At 44.8% G+C, this 16504-nt stretch overlaps 1 protein-coding gene across 1 annotated transcript in view; it reads left to right on the forward strand.

The window, feature by feature from the left end:
* The window catches only part of glcci1a (glucocorticoid induced 1a), a 16846-nt gene extending 342 nt beyond the window's left edge, over positions 1-16504 (forward strand). Inside the window, exons 1-8 of the mRNA XM_068575620.1 lie at positions 1-345; positions 4816-4967; positions 9342-9440; positions 12109-12261; positions 13032-13184; positions 13311-13521; positions 15666-15786; positions 15870-16504. The exon at positions 1-345 is cut by the window's left edge and continues 342 nt beyond it. Coding sequence (XP_068431721.1) covers positions 1-345; positions 4816-4967; positions 9342-9440; positions 12109-12261; positions 13032-13184; positions 13311-13521; positions 15666-15786; positions 15870-16155 — 1520 coding nt within the window. The 3' untranslated portion in view covers positions 16156-16504. The remainder of the gene's footprint in view (positions 346-4815; positions 4968-9341; positions 9441-12108; positions 12262-13031; positions 13185-13310; positions 13522-15665; positions 15787-15869) is intronic.

A 16504-nucleotide genomic window follows, 5' to 3' on the forward strand; every position in this document is an offset into this window, starting at 1 on the left:
CATCCAGCTCGTCCCAGCAGCGGGTTAAACCACGCAGCGGCTCCCCGGCGACCTGCAGCTCTCCCTGTGGCAGCAACGCCACCGCGGTCCGGTTGCAGCCGCCTATCCGCGCCACGGTGCCGTACCAGCTCTTCCGTGGAAGTCCGCACAGCCCAACCCGCTCCGCTTCCTGCTCCTCGTCAGTCGCCGCCGGGAGCCACACAGGACCGACAACGTCCCGTTGCTCAAGTCCCGCCAACCCGGGTGGAAGCGGCTCGGACAGCAGGCTGGTGCCCAGGCAGAGACTTTCGCCACCGGACAGCAGGAGCTCACCAGAACGCTCTCCCCACTCGCCTGTTTCCAAAGGTAGTGCATTTAAGTTCATCTTGTATTGCAGCCGTCATCGTTCAGGTAGCTGGGTGCTAACTTCTCCGTCACGCCAAACTAGCTTGGAAAATAGGACTTTCGGAGGTTTCGGCGATTATTCAACGTGACCCTTGCAATTAAAAACAAGAACCAAGAATGGTTTAAAACGATTACACGCCACTCTTGTGTTCGGCCTATTCGTAGTGTACTATCTAACATTACATTTAAATAAAATCTAATCTTTAACCATTCCCCCCACCATTCGCCATTAGGCGCCACGTTGTGTTTTGGTGAGAGAAGTTAGTGGAAGTCATTGGCGAAGCAGCTGGAAAATATAAAAAACATGTTCAAATGAGCCCACTCTTGTGAATTAAATATACACCGAATTGTAAAGCGGAAAGTCGTTATTCATACGGAAACCATGTCACTTTTATTTGACTGATATTACTTTCCTAATTAGCCCGACCACCCATAAAAGCAATGTTTTCCATAGCGAGATTCGATAACGAGCGGCTCTCTGTTACTACGACGTTACTATCCTTACCGGGGCGAGATGCTAGGCTAGATGGGCTAGCTTTCTAATTGGATCATAATTCATTGGGGGTCTGGTGATTGATGCTGTAACGTTTCACACCGAGAAGGTGCTCTATGCACCCGAAAAATCAACATGTAGCTCCCCTTGACCATGGTCCAACTACTATCATAATATCGGTCTTTTTTTGACCACACCACAGCGTAGGCTGTTTGTGGTGCAAGTTGTTATATCTCCAGTTTGTATCACTTCTGATTCAAACGACATGCATTAATGTTGTCCTTATTGCGTTACATTGGCATCCCCCTCGCCACGATGAGGTAAATACGTCACGATATGGATGCCCGTGCTGGTGATGATGATGCAGCTACTCTGTCGAAGATAAACACGGCTCGCTGGTCTACATTACACGGAGGATTGGCCAGATTTTCTGAATCTGAAATGAGCACGCACAGCTTCTTATTAAGGCTGTACACTTAAGTGGTCTACCACCATTGAAACGGAGCAACTATGTCGTCAGCTGGTAGCTCTATGGCAACATTGGGGCCTAGCAGTCTGTGAGACATAAACAGAGCCCTCAGGGCAAGCAGGCCAGCCTCTGCAACTACATGCATGTACAAATATTTTGAGCCAAACATGACCGAACGAGAACACATTGCTTTCTACAAAGAGGAATGCAATGTTGTTTCACATGCACCCAATTATTTAATCCAGCCAACATGTAGCATTTGTCATCAGGGGTTCTCCACCTTCGCTACACACCCAGCCGCAAGCTCCATTGTGAGAGATCTACTCTGGATTGAGATCCTATGTGGTATTATTATATGCACTTGACTTTGCATCTTGCCACTGGTCATAGCCAGTAGCAGTGATGTGTTTAGTGCAGTCTGATCGAGGCTGGGGGGGGTGGCAAGGTGGGGCATGACTTTAAGCCAGGGTGGCACTGAGCATGACATTCTGGACACCTGCCAACAACCAGTAAACACATACAGGGATGCCTTATGCTCGTGCCATCATTGTGTGACATGTCACACAGTGAGATGAGTGAAAATCATTTCCTCCTTTCATGCTCCGAGACATTTGAGTCTTTTGCAATATCCTTGTGGTCATTAGCCACTTTGGGTAAAATGTGTAGTTGCTATAAACAATATATTCATATAGTGTCTCGCACAGGATTTGGCGAGGCTGTGGTGGGTGGGTGGACCTTGGGCTCTCTAGAATGGTACAGGGGCAAAATTAAGAGGCTCAATCTATGATAGAACTTTGTGCTCTTGTCAACCATTTTTGCGTTGTCGTAGACAATTAAATTATGAACAAGTTGCATGCATATAAATGGCAATGACGACAAAGCACGGGACAACGGGACGGGTTGCGCGCTTCTCAGCGGCTCGCCTAAGTTGAGAGTCGGGAGCGCAGGGTCGTGCTCCTCCTCACAGAGAGAAGGGGCGCAGTGTGCAGTGGCGTGGTCCAGGAGAGAGGCGTCGTAAAGCTTGAGTCCAGAGCTATCTTCACTCCGGGCCTTTCCAACTTTGCACGCCAGCGGTGATTAGCCAGGGAAATGTCCCCCCGGGATCCTCCCACACTAAGCCCCCGTTAGTGTACAACTATTTGTGGTTCCTTGTGAAACTGTGGCAGGCCGGCAAGGCAGCAAGCAGCAGACAGACAAAGTAAGTAACTAGCTTGTGAACATATGAAAAGAGCTACATATTTTTCTCAGGAGTTGGTGGAGACCAAAACAGAGCTGAAAGACTAGCAATATGTTCTTTTTGATTCGGGTCAAACTTTGAGTCGATTATATGTTAGATGTTGTGTTTACAGATTAATTAAAATCAGAATCAGCCATGTACATTTTCACATACATGCAATTTGACGCCGGTTCCTGCACTTCGTACTTGTTTACAATAAGTAATATAATAAGCAAAAGATAAATATAAAAAAGACGTTAAAGAAAACAGGAAAACAGTAAAACAGTAAACAGTGGCCCAGAAAGTGAAGGTGGAGGTTTCTGCCCTAGAGCGACCAAAACAACGAGTTCATGCCGCTTTCAACATTTAGTCTTTGGTGAAAAAAAACAAATTAAAGTCCACTAACAGACTTTTAAATTTTTTTTTTACAAAAAAAGGAAATGATGCTTCGTTGTTAATGTCATTACTTACAATGAATATGTAGAACGGATGTAAGGCTCTGAGGAAGGCTGTTGAAGAGAAGTTTTCATTAATTCGCACCCTTTCAGCCAGAGAGGAGCCAATCAGTGAAGGTTCCTGCTGTGGTTTGTTGCAATAGTTTCTGGCACCGTTGCCCCTTGGAGCCTCTGATGGACATTTTCCCAAATGTTTTTCAGATTTTATAGACTAAATGATTAATTTAGAAAATGGTCTGCAAATCATTAGACCTATTCATTTTTTTAAATGTACAAAAGTTAAACTGGATGTGAAAGAGTTTTGTTATTAAATTTGCCTTAGCAGGTAAATCTGTTATTGCTGCTTGCCGTGACATTTCTTCTGTTTTAAATGCTGGTATGACCAGAGCTTTTCTTGGCTAATGCCAATGTATTTAACTGTCATAATATTGTAATACAGAACAAGTAAAACTGTAAACTTCCCACCGCCAATTATTGTGTAGGCGTGAGAAAACCAGAGGACGACAGCGTAATATTATATGACGTACAGTGACGCGTTCTGTACATGGAAATGAGATGCCAAACCTGTGAAACGGTCCTTTAAATAGACCCCTCTGAATAATGTATGAGCCCCCTGGTGGGGTTGTGTCTCTGCGGTCTGAGATGGTCGGATGACTCAGTCAGGCTGGATGACCTCGTTAACCCACAAAGATTTTCAACCAAATGTAGGAATGAACTCCCAGAGTCCAGGCGGAAAGGTTGGCCTGTAATCTGCACAGAATGATGCGCTCTGTTCTACGGGTTGTCTTGGGCTCTGAAAACCAATTCCACAGGAAATCCAGACGTATTACTAAATCTTACTCTAGAAACACGTATGACTGCATTAGGAACATGTGTTGGTTCAGCCTCTCTCAGCTCTCCTCTGCTGAGCTTTTAAACATCAGGAGCTCAGCGGGCGATGCCGGGATGCAACGAGAGGTCTCGTTCACACTGCATGTAAAGAAGTGGTGCAACGAAACATAAACCCACGGATCTGATCAGCACGGGTTACGTTTCATACTCGAATAGGTGTTTTTTCCCCTCACACGCTGAGACGTCAGATATCGTCTACAGTGAGAAGCAAAACATTCATTTTGGACCAATCAAAAAGATGGAATTCAGGATTTTTCCAAAAGCCCTGTGGATGTATTAATTTACATGATAATGGTGGAAGTTTCGTTTTGCTCTCAAAGTGCAACAGATTGATGCATTTCAATTGAAAAAAAAGACGACAACATTTAGGGTATGTTTTCCTGTATTTTTTCATATTGCACAAACTATCATGCAGCCCTATCAGAAACTTGTAATTACAATAACTTTGATTTATCGCTCGTGATATGCCAAACATATGTGAAAAGATCCTATGTTTTCATCAAAAACAGACTTTTCACACTAACATACTCTTATATTGATTGCTTGTTTGTCATATTTTCATTTTTAAATATGTCTTGTACTTTTGCACTGTTCATTGTCATGCACCAATCACCAAGCCAAAGAGACTGGATGAGATGGGATTTTTTGGGGGGATATCAGAAGCCCAAAATTAGTTTCCATTTTCTCAACAATGTGTCTGAGGTCTATTTCATTCAAGGGAAACTTTGCAGATGTTCAACCTGGCTCTTTGTCTGCTGTCTGGTGCTGGGCAGCTGTTGTACAGGTTTATTTATTGGTACAGGGAGATGTTCGCCAGTCAGGGCTGCAGCTTAACATGCTAATTCTCAGTCACTAGTGGTGCTCCTATTACATAGAGCTAATGTTGCTCTGTCTTTTGTCTGTGCAGTCGAAAGGACAAAATCCCAGCCGGTGCGGAGCTCGGGGACCATTTGCCGAACTTCCTCCTTGGGCACTATTACTGGACCCTACCTCACTGGACAGTGGCCTCGTGACCCCCATGTGCCCTACCCATCTTGTATGAAAGATAAGTCCACACAGGTGAGACACAAACCCCACACCCGTCTTCCCTTCATGCGCTAGATCCTGTCCCCTCCGGAGATAAAGAGAAGGCATTTGTTACGCTTCGGAATTTGGCAGTTGATGCAGTATTTACACTCAAAATACAATAATAACACTAGTTTGTTAATGATTGTAAAGCTGTCTGTTTCTGATACTGACGAGGTAAGATTGTGTATACATCGTCCAGTGTTTCCCCTAGGTTTACAGCTTCGGGGGGTGGGTATGTTACATGTAGTTACTACTAAATAGCTAATTTTGGAAAACTAAAAGCAAATTGCAGAACAAAACAGAATGAGTGCAGATATGTGAGCATCAGGTTGTATCAGTGTTGGTGCTGCTGGGAGCTGCTTTCCTCTACACATCTTTTTAAAACGGGGTTGTAGACTTGATACAGCCGCTCTCAGTTCTCTCTCCATGATAAGGTGAGATCTTTTTCCGGTTTTGAGAGACGGAACAGCAGAAAAGACGACTTCACGGAGACACCCAAAATTCGCTGAGTCGCGCGTGCGCAGCGTAACCTGTTTACAGCGTACGGTAACCATTCACCCGAAAGTACAGGCATTTAATGACTTCGTTTGATGTCCGTGTACTTTGTAATGTGTGAAGCCAGCAGCTCATTGTTGGAACAAGACACAAGCACTTTGGCTTGTTTCACTTGGACCAGGAGAGCTGCTCTGGTTTAGAGAGCTGCTCTGGGTTCAGAGAGCTGCTCTGGTTTAGAGAGCTGCTCTGGTTCAGAGAGCTGGTCTGGGTTCAGAGAGCTGCTCTTGTTCAGAGAGCTGCTCTGGGTTCAGAGAGCTGCTCCGGGTTCAGAGAGCTGCTCCGGGTTTAGAGAGCTGCTCTGGTTTAGAGAGCTGCTCTGGGTTCAGAGGAGAGGAGAAGTGTTTACACGCAACCACGTAGAGACATAAATGAGAAGCTGTCGCGGAGATCCGATCAATAAAATAGGGCCGTTTAGTTTGTTTAATAACTGAACAAGGTGTAGACCTGTTCTATAGGAAAGATCACCTTAAATGATTTCTTGTAATCCGGCGACATAGAGGAAATTACAGGGGGGGTTTAGCGGGGCGCTCCGCCCCCCGTAATATATTGGTAGGGGAAACACTGTCGTCTGCATAGAGACTGATCTCATTGTGTGTGTTTTTGGATTCCTTTCAGCACTGTTCAGGTGGCGGGTGGTACTGCAGCACAGTAGATGACAAGAACCCATCAAATGATGATGAATTTAGTTTGTGGGAAGTTGTTGAAGAGAACGTGACTCTCGCTGCCAGACTGCTTCTCCTTAATGATTGGACATTTCTCCTATATAATAATTAATTAAGCCACCTCTCAGTCAATTAGTTGGCAAATGTTTTTTATATTTTATGCTTTTTTTCATGCAGAATGACTTATTTCCATGTGTCATCACATCTTCAGTCAACACAAGTTTGAAAGTGGGGCTTTTGCGTGATTATTTGTCATGTGTCATAAGTCACGTGACGTAACAAGTTGCTCTTATTGACGAATAATAAATAATAACGACTTCTCTTATGCCAGCAAAATCTTGTCATAAAGAGAGGGCACAAATGAGCTCCATGCTCACACAAACAAGCCCCGCAAATCAAACAGTCGCAAGCGTAATTTACTTTGACGAGCGCTTTTACATCACTCCGCGAGTACAATCCCCTCTCGCGCGATCAAAAGTCACTCTCGCATGAACGAAACATGCTCGCTCTCGAAGCTTTAAACTGCGCTCGCGTGTCTGCTGCCTGCTCTTCCTCGAGTAGATTTCTTTTTGACAGTAAGTGGGCGGACCCGGTTACCATTAGTTCTGGAGATGCACAACTCTCAACAGAGATGAAAAGGAGGCGGGAGGACTCTGGAAAGTAAACTAAACAACAACAGATCTCCCTCATAGTGAGTTTCTTTGAAAAGTTTGAGCGGTTTGTAATCTGCTTTAATCTTCTTTTCTGCTTCATTTGTTGACTCCATCCTTCTGGTTAAGGCTAGCAGTTTATTTTTGACTACTTGGTCCCACCCACAGATCCCAAACCAGACCCAGATCTCTAAAGCCGAGTGCTGCACACGTTCCCTGCTCTGCTGTTGCATACAGACACGACTCATAGGAAACAGCCTGCAGCCCTGGTTAAAGTATTACAATAATAAATAAAATGGGGGTATTGTACCATTTTATGCGAGGGTATTGTCATACCCTGCGACTAGTTCTGATAGCGAGAGATAGCAAAACATATTGATCCAAAATATGTCTGTTCAGAAACATGAATTCACTTATTAATTCAACTTAATTCAACTTATTTCTTTTTTTGAGAAGTGCTCATTTTTATAAGCAGAAAATATTCCCCAGTGTCTGCATTGGTATTGTTGCTCTTTGTGATTCACATGCTTTATAAACCCAAATCCAAACGGATATTAGATATCGAACCACAAATCCAAGCAACACTTCCTCTGCATGTCATAAAACCACATCATACCGGGCTTGTTGACTGCAGTTTGGCGTTCTGCACCTCAGAGGAGATATTTACACATTGCTTCTTTTGGAGCCCCGCGCTAATTTAAAACGAAGAAACGTTTCAATAAGACGATATTCAACCCAACATTAGGAATGAATGACTAGCTAGCGAGCTAACCACAGCGGTTAGCCTAGCTGCTGAGTTATTGTAGCAAGCAATTCGACCACGCATTGACATAAGAGAGGATACAACGGCTGCACCTGAGCCATCAGGGTGAGCCATCAGGCTGAGCATCAGGGTGAGCCATCAGGTTTTGCCATCAGGGTGAGCCATCAGGGTGAGCCATCAGGCTGCCATCAGGGTGAGCCATTGGTTGCGTGACTTTTACCACCTCCACATCTGTGGAGCTTCAACAGCCGGATGACCTGTTTGCTGTGAGCTTTCAGTTGATTATTAACTATTGAAGTGATACAAAGACATGATTGTGAGAGTCTTCATGTGTGCTGCTGCTGTCTGACAGATGTTTGTGTGTCCATGGTGTCTTCTCCTATGAAGGTCTGTTAGACTGTATATAAGAAGTTGATGTTGTCATGAAGACGTTTTAAAGCCTTGGATTACGGCCGTCGCCATGATTGCTTTTTTGCAACCAATGAACAGAAGTGACCATATTTGTAATGTGGACGAGTGACGTAGAGACGTCTCTGGTCACGGCAGTGATCTGTCAATCACATTAAGCCTAAATGAACATCATTCTGTATTGAAGAAGACTTGAAACTAGAAATTGAGGCATAAACTCATGTTTATAATGTTTACTGAGGGAATAAAAGTAAAGTCATTTTCTCATAGACTATACAAGTCTATGAGATCATCATTTACATCACCCCTAGCTGCCAGTAGCTCCTCTGAGGATGCTTGGTCTTCGTCTTGGTCTCTTGACAGGAATTCATCTGGTGTGCAAGGTAACTTGTGATCGGCCTTAACAGAGACCACCTATCAGGATACTTATAACCCTTATCAGCTGAAAACGGTTGGTGGCCGATCGTTCAGAGCACCGTGACCTGATGGAAATGTTGCAATGAACCTCAGCCAAGACAACATCACATAAAATAAAAGGCAATAAACAAAACAGTAAACGCCTCAAAATGTGAACCCAAAGCTCGTTGTGTAAATAGAGCACCGGACTAAAGGGAAAGCACCTCTTGTAATGCAGGTCATTTTGGGTTATAAAAATATATTATATTGAATATTATATAATACTAGCTAAGTACATTTACTCAAGTACAACACTCAGGTACAGTTTTGAGTATTTACTCTGTATTTATTCTCCGTTATTCTTATACAATAGAATATCCATTCTTATTCTGCTCTTCTACATTTCAGAAGCACATACATTTTATCAATTAAGAATTTGCATTAAAAAAGTCAACCAAAATAAATATATCTCAAAGAAGAAGAAAGACAACATGGTTACATTATACTGTGCACTCGAAACATTATAGTCCAAAAATATATGTGTGTGTGTGTGTGTGTGTGTGTGTGTGTGTGTGTGTGTGTGTGTGTGTGTGTGTGTCTCTCATTGGTATTCTATTGGTGCAATACTCAAATGGTTTCATCTCAATGTCAGACTTCAGTGTGTACAATTCAAATCCTATCTTAGAGAATTAATGGCACAAAACAAAACAACAGCATTTAAATGGTCATGAATAGCTAAAGACTGAGGCTCACGTTTGTATTAGAATACGCATCACTTTTATTTTATAATTCATACTTGTTTTAAAGTACTGTTATCTGTTTGTTGATTACCATATTCATCTTTAAATTATGTTTAGATTATTTTATTCTATGTCTTTTCATTGTTATGCACTTGTCAAATACACGATTGTAATTCTTATGTTCTTCTCAGACTCCTGGATGTTGGAGTGAGGAGACGAGGGAGAAGAGGGAGAAGAGGAGCACCCACCAGCGCTCTGCGTCCTGGGGCAGCACCGACCAGCTCAAAGAGGCACGACACTGACACACACACTCACACACACACACACACTCACACACACACACACACACACACACACACACACACACACACACACACACACACACACACACACACACACACACACATACACACACACACACACTGGTGTGATTGTGCGTCACAAGAATGACTTCATGCCACATTGTTAACGGGGAACTCCAACTGGTTTATACTTTAAACTATGTTTTGAGTTGTTGGGGAGTCAGGCTGCACCCAACTCTTATTTTTGTTTCCATTAATCTAAAGATGATTTTTTTTAATTACTCGATTAATATAATTAATTTACCCAATACTTGTTCACATTTAATTCAATCATCTTCTCTGAAAAACAATCACATGTATATAAGATAATAGATCAGATGCCTGATCAGGAAAATACTGGACCTCAAACTCCAAAGCATTGCTGTGACACAGATGAATTTACCACAAATTGAACAACATTATTGTAGATTGGCTCGTCCCCAACACCGTCAGTCACTCTTCTCCTGATACTCATAACTCAGTCATATCTGAACACGTGTCCGCTGTCTGTCAGGAATAAAATGTTCCTTAAATTCACTTAGAAATCATAGAAAAGAGTGCCGTAGTTTGAGAACCCCTGCTTTCACATATCATTTTCTCACATTAGAAGTATTTAAATAATTCACTTTTTGCCTTTCTTCTCATTGAAAGTCTCCTAACACACTTACTGTCACTCGGGCTCTGCGTGTGGAAGCCTTTAGGGTGTATTGATGTGTATATGTCTCGGTGACATTGTTGATGATGACATACGTGGGATTCTTTAAGAATTATCAGATCTCCCAGTTTTCTATGTGGCAGAGGTGATGAAACAGTAGAAACTGACTTTCTTTAGTATAATCTCCTGTTTGGTATGCGTGTCTTTATGGCGCCGACGGTTTACAGCAGCAGCAGACGCAGCCCGCTATCGGCCCCTCTCAGCTCCACCCTGGCGATACTTGGCAGCAGCGGGGAGGTGGCAGATAACGCTATCTCACCCGTAACTACCCACTTCCCTTCTTTGGAATGGCCAAGACGCGCCGTAATTATGGTCAGCCCAAGTCCCAGCTGGCCCTTCTGCAGCAAAGGACACAATGAGGGCCAGCCGGATGACAGCTCAGCCCTCACTAATGTGTGCACAGGCACGTTACTGAGCTACAGGGGCTGACACAGATTCCACAGATGTCCATAGACGAGCTACGAGGAGGAGAGTGCAGATGCTTCAAAGAACTCCAGAAATGTTAGCAGGGACATTAGTATGCATAATCAGTCTCATCATGACAGTGTGTCAGGTGTGTTGAAGTAAGTGTGTCAAAGAAAAGGTCTTGTTCTGTCAAACAATATTAGGCTGAGACTTTACACACTGCCATTTAAAGTCAGCTCTCGCAGTGTGTGTTATTCAACTCCGCCTTCTGTTGGTGAAAACCTGAGCCGTGCAGAAGCAGAGTGAAGGCCCACGAAGGCGGCGAGGGAAACAAGAACCTGCGGCTCTGTGTAGCTGGTTCTGTGGCCCACATAGGGATCACATAACAGCCGTTTCAGACAGAGCCTGCATTGATTGAAGTAGTGCACGTGTTGTGTTTCTACAGTAAGAGGGCCGGTGTCAGAGCTGTGTGAGACATGTGGAGACATGTCCTGGAGTAGGCCTACACCGTGCACAGTGCAGGGCTGGGAATTCTTCCTCTCTGTGCCAGACTCACAGCAGCCTAATACAGATAAAGTGTGTAACCAGGTGTAGTAGAGGCTAATTTTACCAGTCCTCACATTCGCAACACTTACAGTCACTCTGTTGTTTTTATTTGCATTTCATAGGGATGTAAAAAGATACAGGGATATCCGGATGCACCACTATCTTTACTGTTACAGAATTGAAAGTTTTCGCTGCTTGGTACTCATTAACTCAGGGACGGCGAGTGTTACCATAGAAAGTTAACATTGACCAACTGGACGGCTGGTGAGTTAGCCGGCTAGCTTAACCATCCACAGAGCTAGTGTCCGTTGGACCAGCAATGGCCACCAGCCCCGGTAACCAGGGTCGTCCTTTAATCAGACGATCAGCGGTTCGATCCCCAGCTCTGCTAATCCATGTCAATTTTTTCCTTGGAGGGGGGAGACAGTTAACCCCAAAATTGCCCCAAAATTGCTCCCGTAGCTGTGCTTACGGTGTAAGTGAATGTGTAAGCCCCTCCCATCAGGTCCATTTTCTGTAACCGGTGAATCACAAAAGCATGGTGGACTTAGCATGGTAGCTAGCTAACCAGCAAGCCACGATTTGAGAACCTAAAGCTCTATCCTCACCATGTTGTCCCAGTGTAGGAAAGCACATGGCTATAGTCAAGTATGTGGCAACTTTCCTTCATTTTCTGTCATTAGCAAGCTAGCTAAATAGCCACCCGCCCCTGGTTAGCTTGCTACCACCATGCTTTGATGCCACACTGGCTACGGAGAGTAAGCCAAAGAGATGGCTATGTTTATACCTGGAGCAGCAACCCCGACCACAGTTGCTGAGACATTGTATTACAGAGGGATGGACTATGGATTATGGTATAATATTTAGATAATAATAATGATGTTCAGGTCCACGTCCCTGCTAAATGTTTCTGTCTCTCTCTTCCCCTGCTCTCCGGTTTGATGCCAGCAGATTGCGAAGCTCCGGCAGCAGCTCCAGCGCAGTAAACAAGGAGGACGCCACAGTAAAGACAAGGACCGCTTGTCCCCGCTGCAGTGCAGCACCTTCACCTCCACCGCCCTCACCAGCACGACAAGCCACACCTCGTCAGCCGGCCACTCGCAGGTACTGTCATTCAAACTGTTGACTTTTAGGGAGTCTGCTTTGTGTGCGGTCATCTAACCAATGGGGGGAAAGTGAAGATTATATAAAAGAGTACAGGGCCATCAGAGGGTATGTAAAGCATGGCCGAATTGATTTAAGAGGCTGTAAATAATTTGATTTGAAGTCTTTCTTAATCATCTGTTATAATTCAGTTTGCCGTCGCCATCTTGACTTTTTACAACCGATAAACGGAGTGAAGTAGAGATGCAATGTATACGACTCTGGTAGAGACCTGTCAATCACAGTAAGCCCCGCCCTAAAGTATCCCTGCTTCATGGTCTGTTTGACTCTAAATGAGCATCATTTACTAAAGGAACATCATGCTCTATTGAAGAAGACTTGAAACTAGAGATTGAGACATAAACTCATGTTTATAATGTTTACTGAGGGAATACATCAAGAGAGAAGTAGAGTCACTTATATATAGACTTCTATGCAACCAGACTACAGACGCTCAATGTTTCTATGGTGGATTATTCTTGAGCACTGATGCTTAACTTATCAGAATGATGCTGCTAGTTGCAGTGTAATCACAATTATTAACATTCATCACTAAACCAAATGAAATGGAAACGGAGACTCTGATTTATCACATCTACCGTAACTTGGAACAGTCGGCTCATGTGATGGAAAACTGACGAAATGTCCCATGAGCACACATGTTAGTGCTGCAGCTAGTCTGAGTAGCACCCTGATGGGAACAGCGGCCGTGTTTGTTGTGTGTTCTGCAGCAGTTTTCCATGTCGAAGTCAGCCCAGATGCCGCTGTCCAGCATCACCGTGCCAAAGCCTTCCATCTCCAGGGTGCCCAGCAGCATGGAGGGCATCAACCACGAGCTGGAGAAGGTCTTCATCAAAGATAACGGAGAGAAGGAGGAGCTCAAGGTGGGGTTTTGCATCCCGTTCAAATTATGCACCCAACCCGTCGTAACTCTTTACTGGACTCGGCTCTGATTAGCACTCTGTCCCCGCCCCCACACCCTGCTGTCCGTCTCCCGTTGGACTCTGTAGTCCCTGGAGGTTCCTGATGGGCGGCGGGCCCCCTTTCCCCCCCAGCAGCGTAGCAGCAGCACCCGCAGCGTGGACACCCAGACTCCATCGGCCCCCGGCCGGTCCAGCAGCTGCTCCAGCCTGTCGCCCTGCCCCTCGCCCGCCTGCCCGCCCGGGTCACACGACGGCAGCCCTTACTCCACGGAGGACCTGCTGTACGACCGGGACAAAGGTAACGATACGCGCTGCCGTGAAAGGAAGGCCGTCGACAGAACTCAAAGGCAGACTGAGTCGGCATGTCTTCTGTTCGGGAATCACAGATTATCATAAAAAGTTTGATAATATTACTTCATTTGAGTCTCTGCTGAGGTAGAACCAAGTTATGGCTTTCAATTGTATCGGTGTTTACAAAAGTTACATACTAATTACGTATATGGAAATATGATTAATTGGATAATATTCATCAGAAGTATGAAACGTGTTTTATGTCCAGCCTCAAGGCCCAAACGCACTGAAAGCACATCCGTTGTTTTAAATGTCTTTACTTTGGTCACTTGGTTCTCATTTCACGCTCCAAAACAAGATGGTTTTCTTTTCTGCAGCTAAAAAAACCTGTTGGATAGCATTTAAGGGAATATTAAGATTGTTTATGAGACAGGAGGAGCCTCTCTCCGGGTGTTTCTGTAACAACTCCAACAAAGGGATACATCTCCTATCTAGAGTGACGACAGTTAAACCTCCAACAATATCACATCAATGACCTCCTATTACGTGCCAGAACCGTCATTATTTAGATCAAGTTAAAAGATTAAGAACTATCTGTAATAAGAAATTGCAACCTTTTTTTTCAATTATTTAAAAATACTTTCTGTTTATATCTGAGACCTGCAGTGAGCCATAGGAACATTATATTTATTGCTTTCAGTAGTTTAGGGCTTTGGTTTGATACTTTTAACAGTCTATCTTCATGTGGTCAATATGTTTGAACTTTGAAGAATGTGTTTCCTACTTCGGGACTAAAGAGTTCAGCTGGTATGTTACTTTTGTCTGTTCAAAAATATGGACTTCGTCTAATGAAGAGCAACATGTGAAGCCAGGAAGCTCCCAGCGACACTGGGCCTTTCCACTATTTAATTGGTTAGTTAGCACAATGTAGACAGTAGGGTTATGGCATTTCAAGCTCTTCCTGTGGAGCTTCTTCACAAAGCACTTCAGAGGAAAAAACAGTAAAGCGGTGGGAAGGTGTTGGATCGGTGTGGTTGTTGCTGGTGTGGGGTCTCCGGCCTTGGCGCTTTGAGCGGTAGCTATACAAGTACAGGTCCCTTTTCTCCGACCAGTGAAGCACGAAAGCATGGTGGAATTAGCATGGTAGCTAGCTAACCAGCAAGCCACAATTTAAGAACCTAAACTTCATCATCACACTGTTGTCCCAGTGTAGGAAAGCATGTGGCTATTTTCAAGTAAGTGGCACGTTTGCTTGGATAATTTTCTGTAATGAGCAAACTAGCTAAATAGCCAGCCGCCCCTGGTTAGCTTGCTACCACCATGCTTTGATGCCACACTGCCTACAGAAAAATCAAGCCGAATCGATGGTTCCAGTTATAATACCAATGATTTTTATAAAAGGTATAGCAAACACAATTACAGATTGAATAACACTTTGAAGTACGACAAAGAATATTCTGCGGAACAGAGCCTTAACTACATCCCACCGTCCAGACCACCGCTGTCTATATCCATTGTCTGATCGATAGTCTGCTAGAAAAGCCGTTGATCCTCAGAAAGTTTTTTACTTTTATCAAGAGAGAAAGTTCTCCTCTTCCTGCTCCTGTTCAGACGGTCCTTATATGTCCTGTTTCATTCTGCATCCTCCTCTTTATAGCACCTCACATCCCTGAGTGTCCTCCACTTTCTACCTCGCTTGCAGTCATACGTTCAAATACATCTATCTGCTAAACTCACTCATTACGTTCAGTGTTATTCATTAATATCGTTACATACATCCTGTCTTATTCATTAATATCGTTACATACACCCTGTCTTATTCATTAATATTGTTACATACATCCTGTCTTATTCATTAATATCGTTACATACACCCTGTCTTATTCATTAATATTGTTACATACATCCTGTCTTATTCATTAATATCGTTACATACATCCTGTCTTATTGATTAATATTGTTACATACACCCTGTCTTATTCATTAATATTGTTACATACACCCTGTCTTATTCATTAATGTTGTTACAGACATCCAGCGTTTCTTCTTTAGCTTGACCTTTAACCTGTAAACCCATTGTAATACATAATGGCTACCACTAGGAGCGCTATTTTAAAGCTAGTTTTCTCACACGTGTCTCTGTGTTGACAGACAGTGGAAGCAGCTCCCCGCTTCCCAAGTTCGCCTCCTCGCCCAAACCCAACAACAGTTACATGTTCAAGCGGGAGCCGCCAGAGGGCTGCGAGAAGATTAAAGCTTTTGAGGAGACGAGGTACGGAGCAGCTGAAGCACCTCCCTGCTGCCTCAGGAATGTGTGACCCCCCACCTGACCTAACTGCCTGTCTTCCTCCGCAGCTCCAGGCAGTCCACATCGGCGGCGGCCCCCCTGTTCTCCTGCCCCGACAAAAACAAGGTCAACTTCATCCCGACGGGCTCGGCGTTCTGCCCCGTCAAGCTGCCCGGCTCCCTGCACCTCACGCCGGCCTCGGAGCCCGGCTCAGAGCCTCGGGGGGGCGCGCCGCTCCGCGGAGCCCCTGTCCGGGTCTCCACGAGCACCAGCACAGACGACCCCCCGGCGGAGGAGCCTGGCTCGCCCTCAGAGACTGCAGACCCCCCGACAGACAGCGCGGCCATCAGCTAGACCGGAGCGGAGCTGGCCTCTGCCCTCCGGGATCCACCCACCCCGACCGCCACCCCCCCGTCACCACTGACTGTCCCACCCACCAACACCGCCCCCTCTGCTCTGCCAAGGGGAGCCTCCGTCTCTCTGTGATGCCCCCCACCCCTTCTTCTATCTCTGCATGACGTAGCAACAATGTCCCACATAAACCACCGCCGCCACCCCGAAGCCCCGCCTCCTCACTGCATCACTGAGAGAGGAGCCGCTGTTGGAGGTGACGGTCTGCAGGCACGATGGCTGGGGGGAGGGGCATGCGTTTTAAAACTGGTAGTATATTTCTGATTAAATTATGTGTTGTGTTCTGTTTCAA

The sequence above is a fragment of the Clinocottus analis genome, unplaced genomic scaffold (genome assembly GCF_023055335.1).
Source record: "Clinocottus analis isolate CAN_PGR_092001 unplaced genomic scaffold, fCliAna1.0.p SCAF_14, whole genome shotgun sequence".
Classification (NCBI taxonomy): Eukaryota; Metazoa; Chordata; class Actinopteri; order Perciformes; family Cottidae; genus Clinocottus; species Clinocottus analis.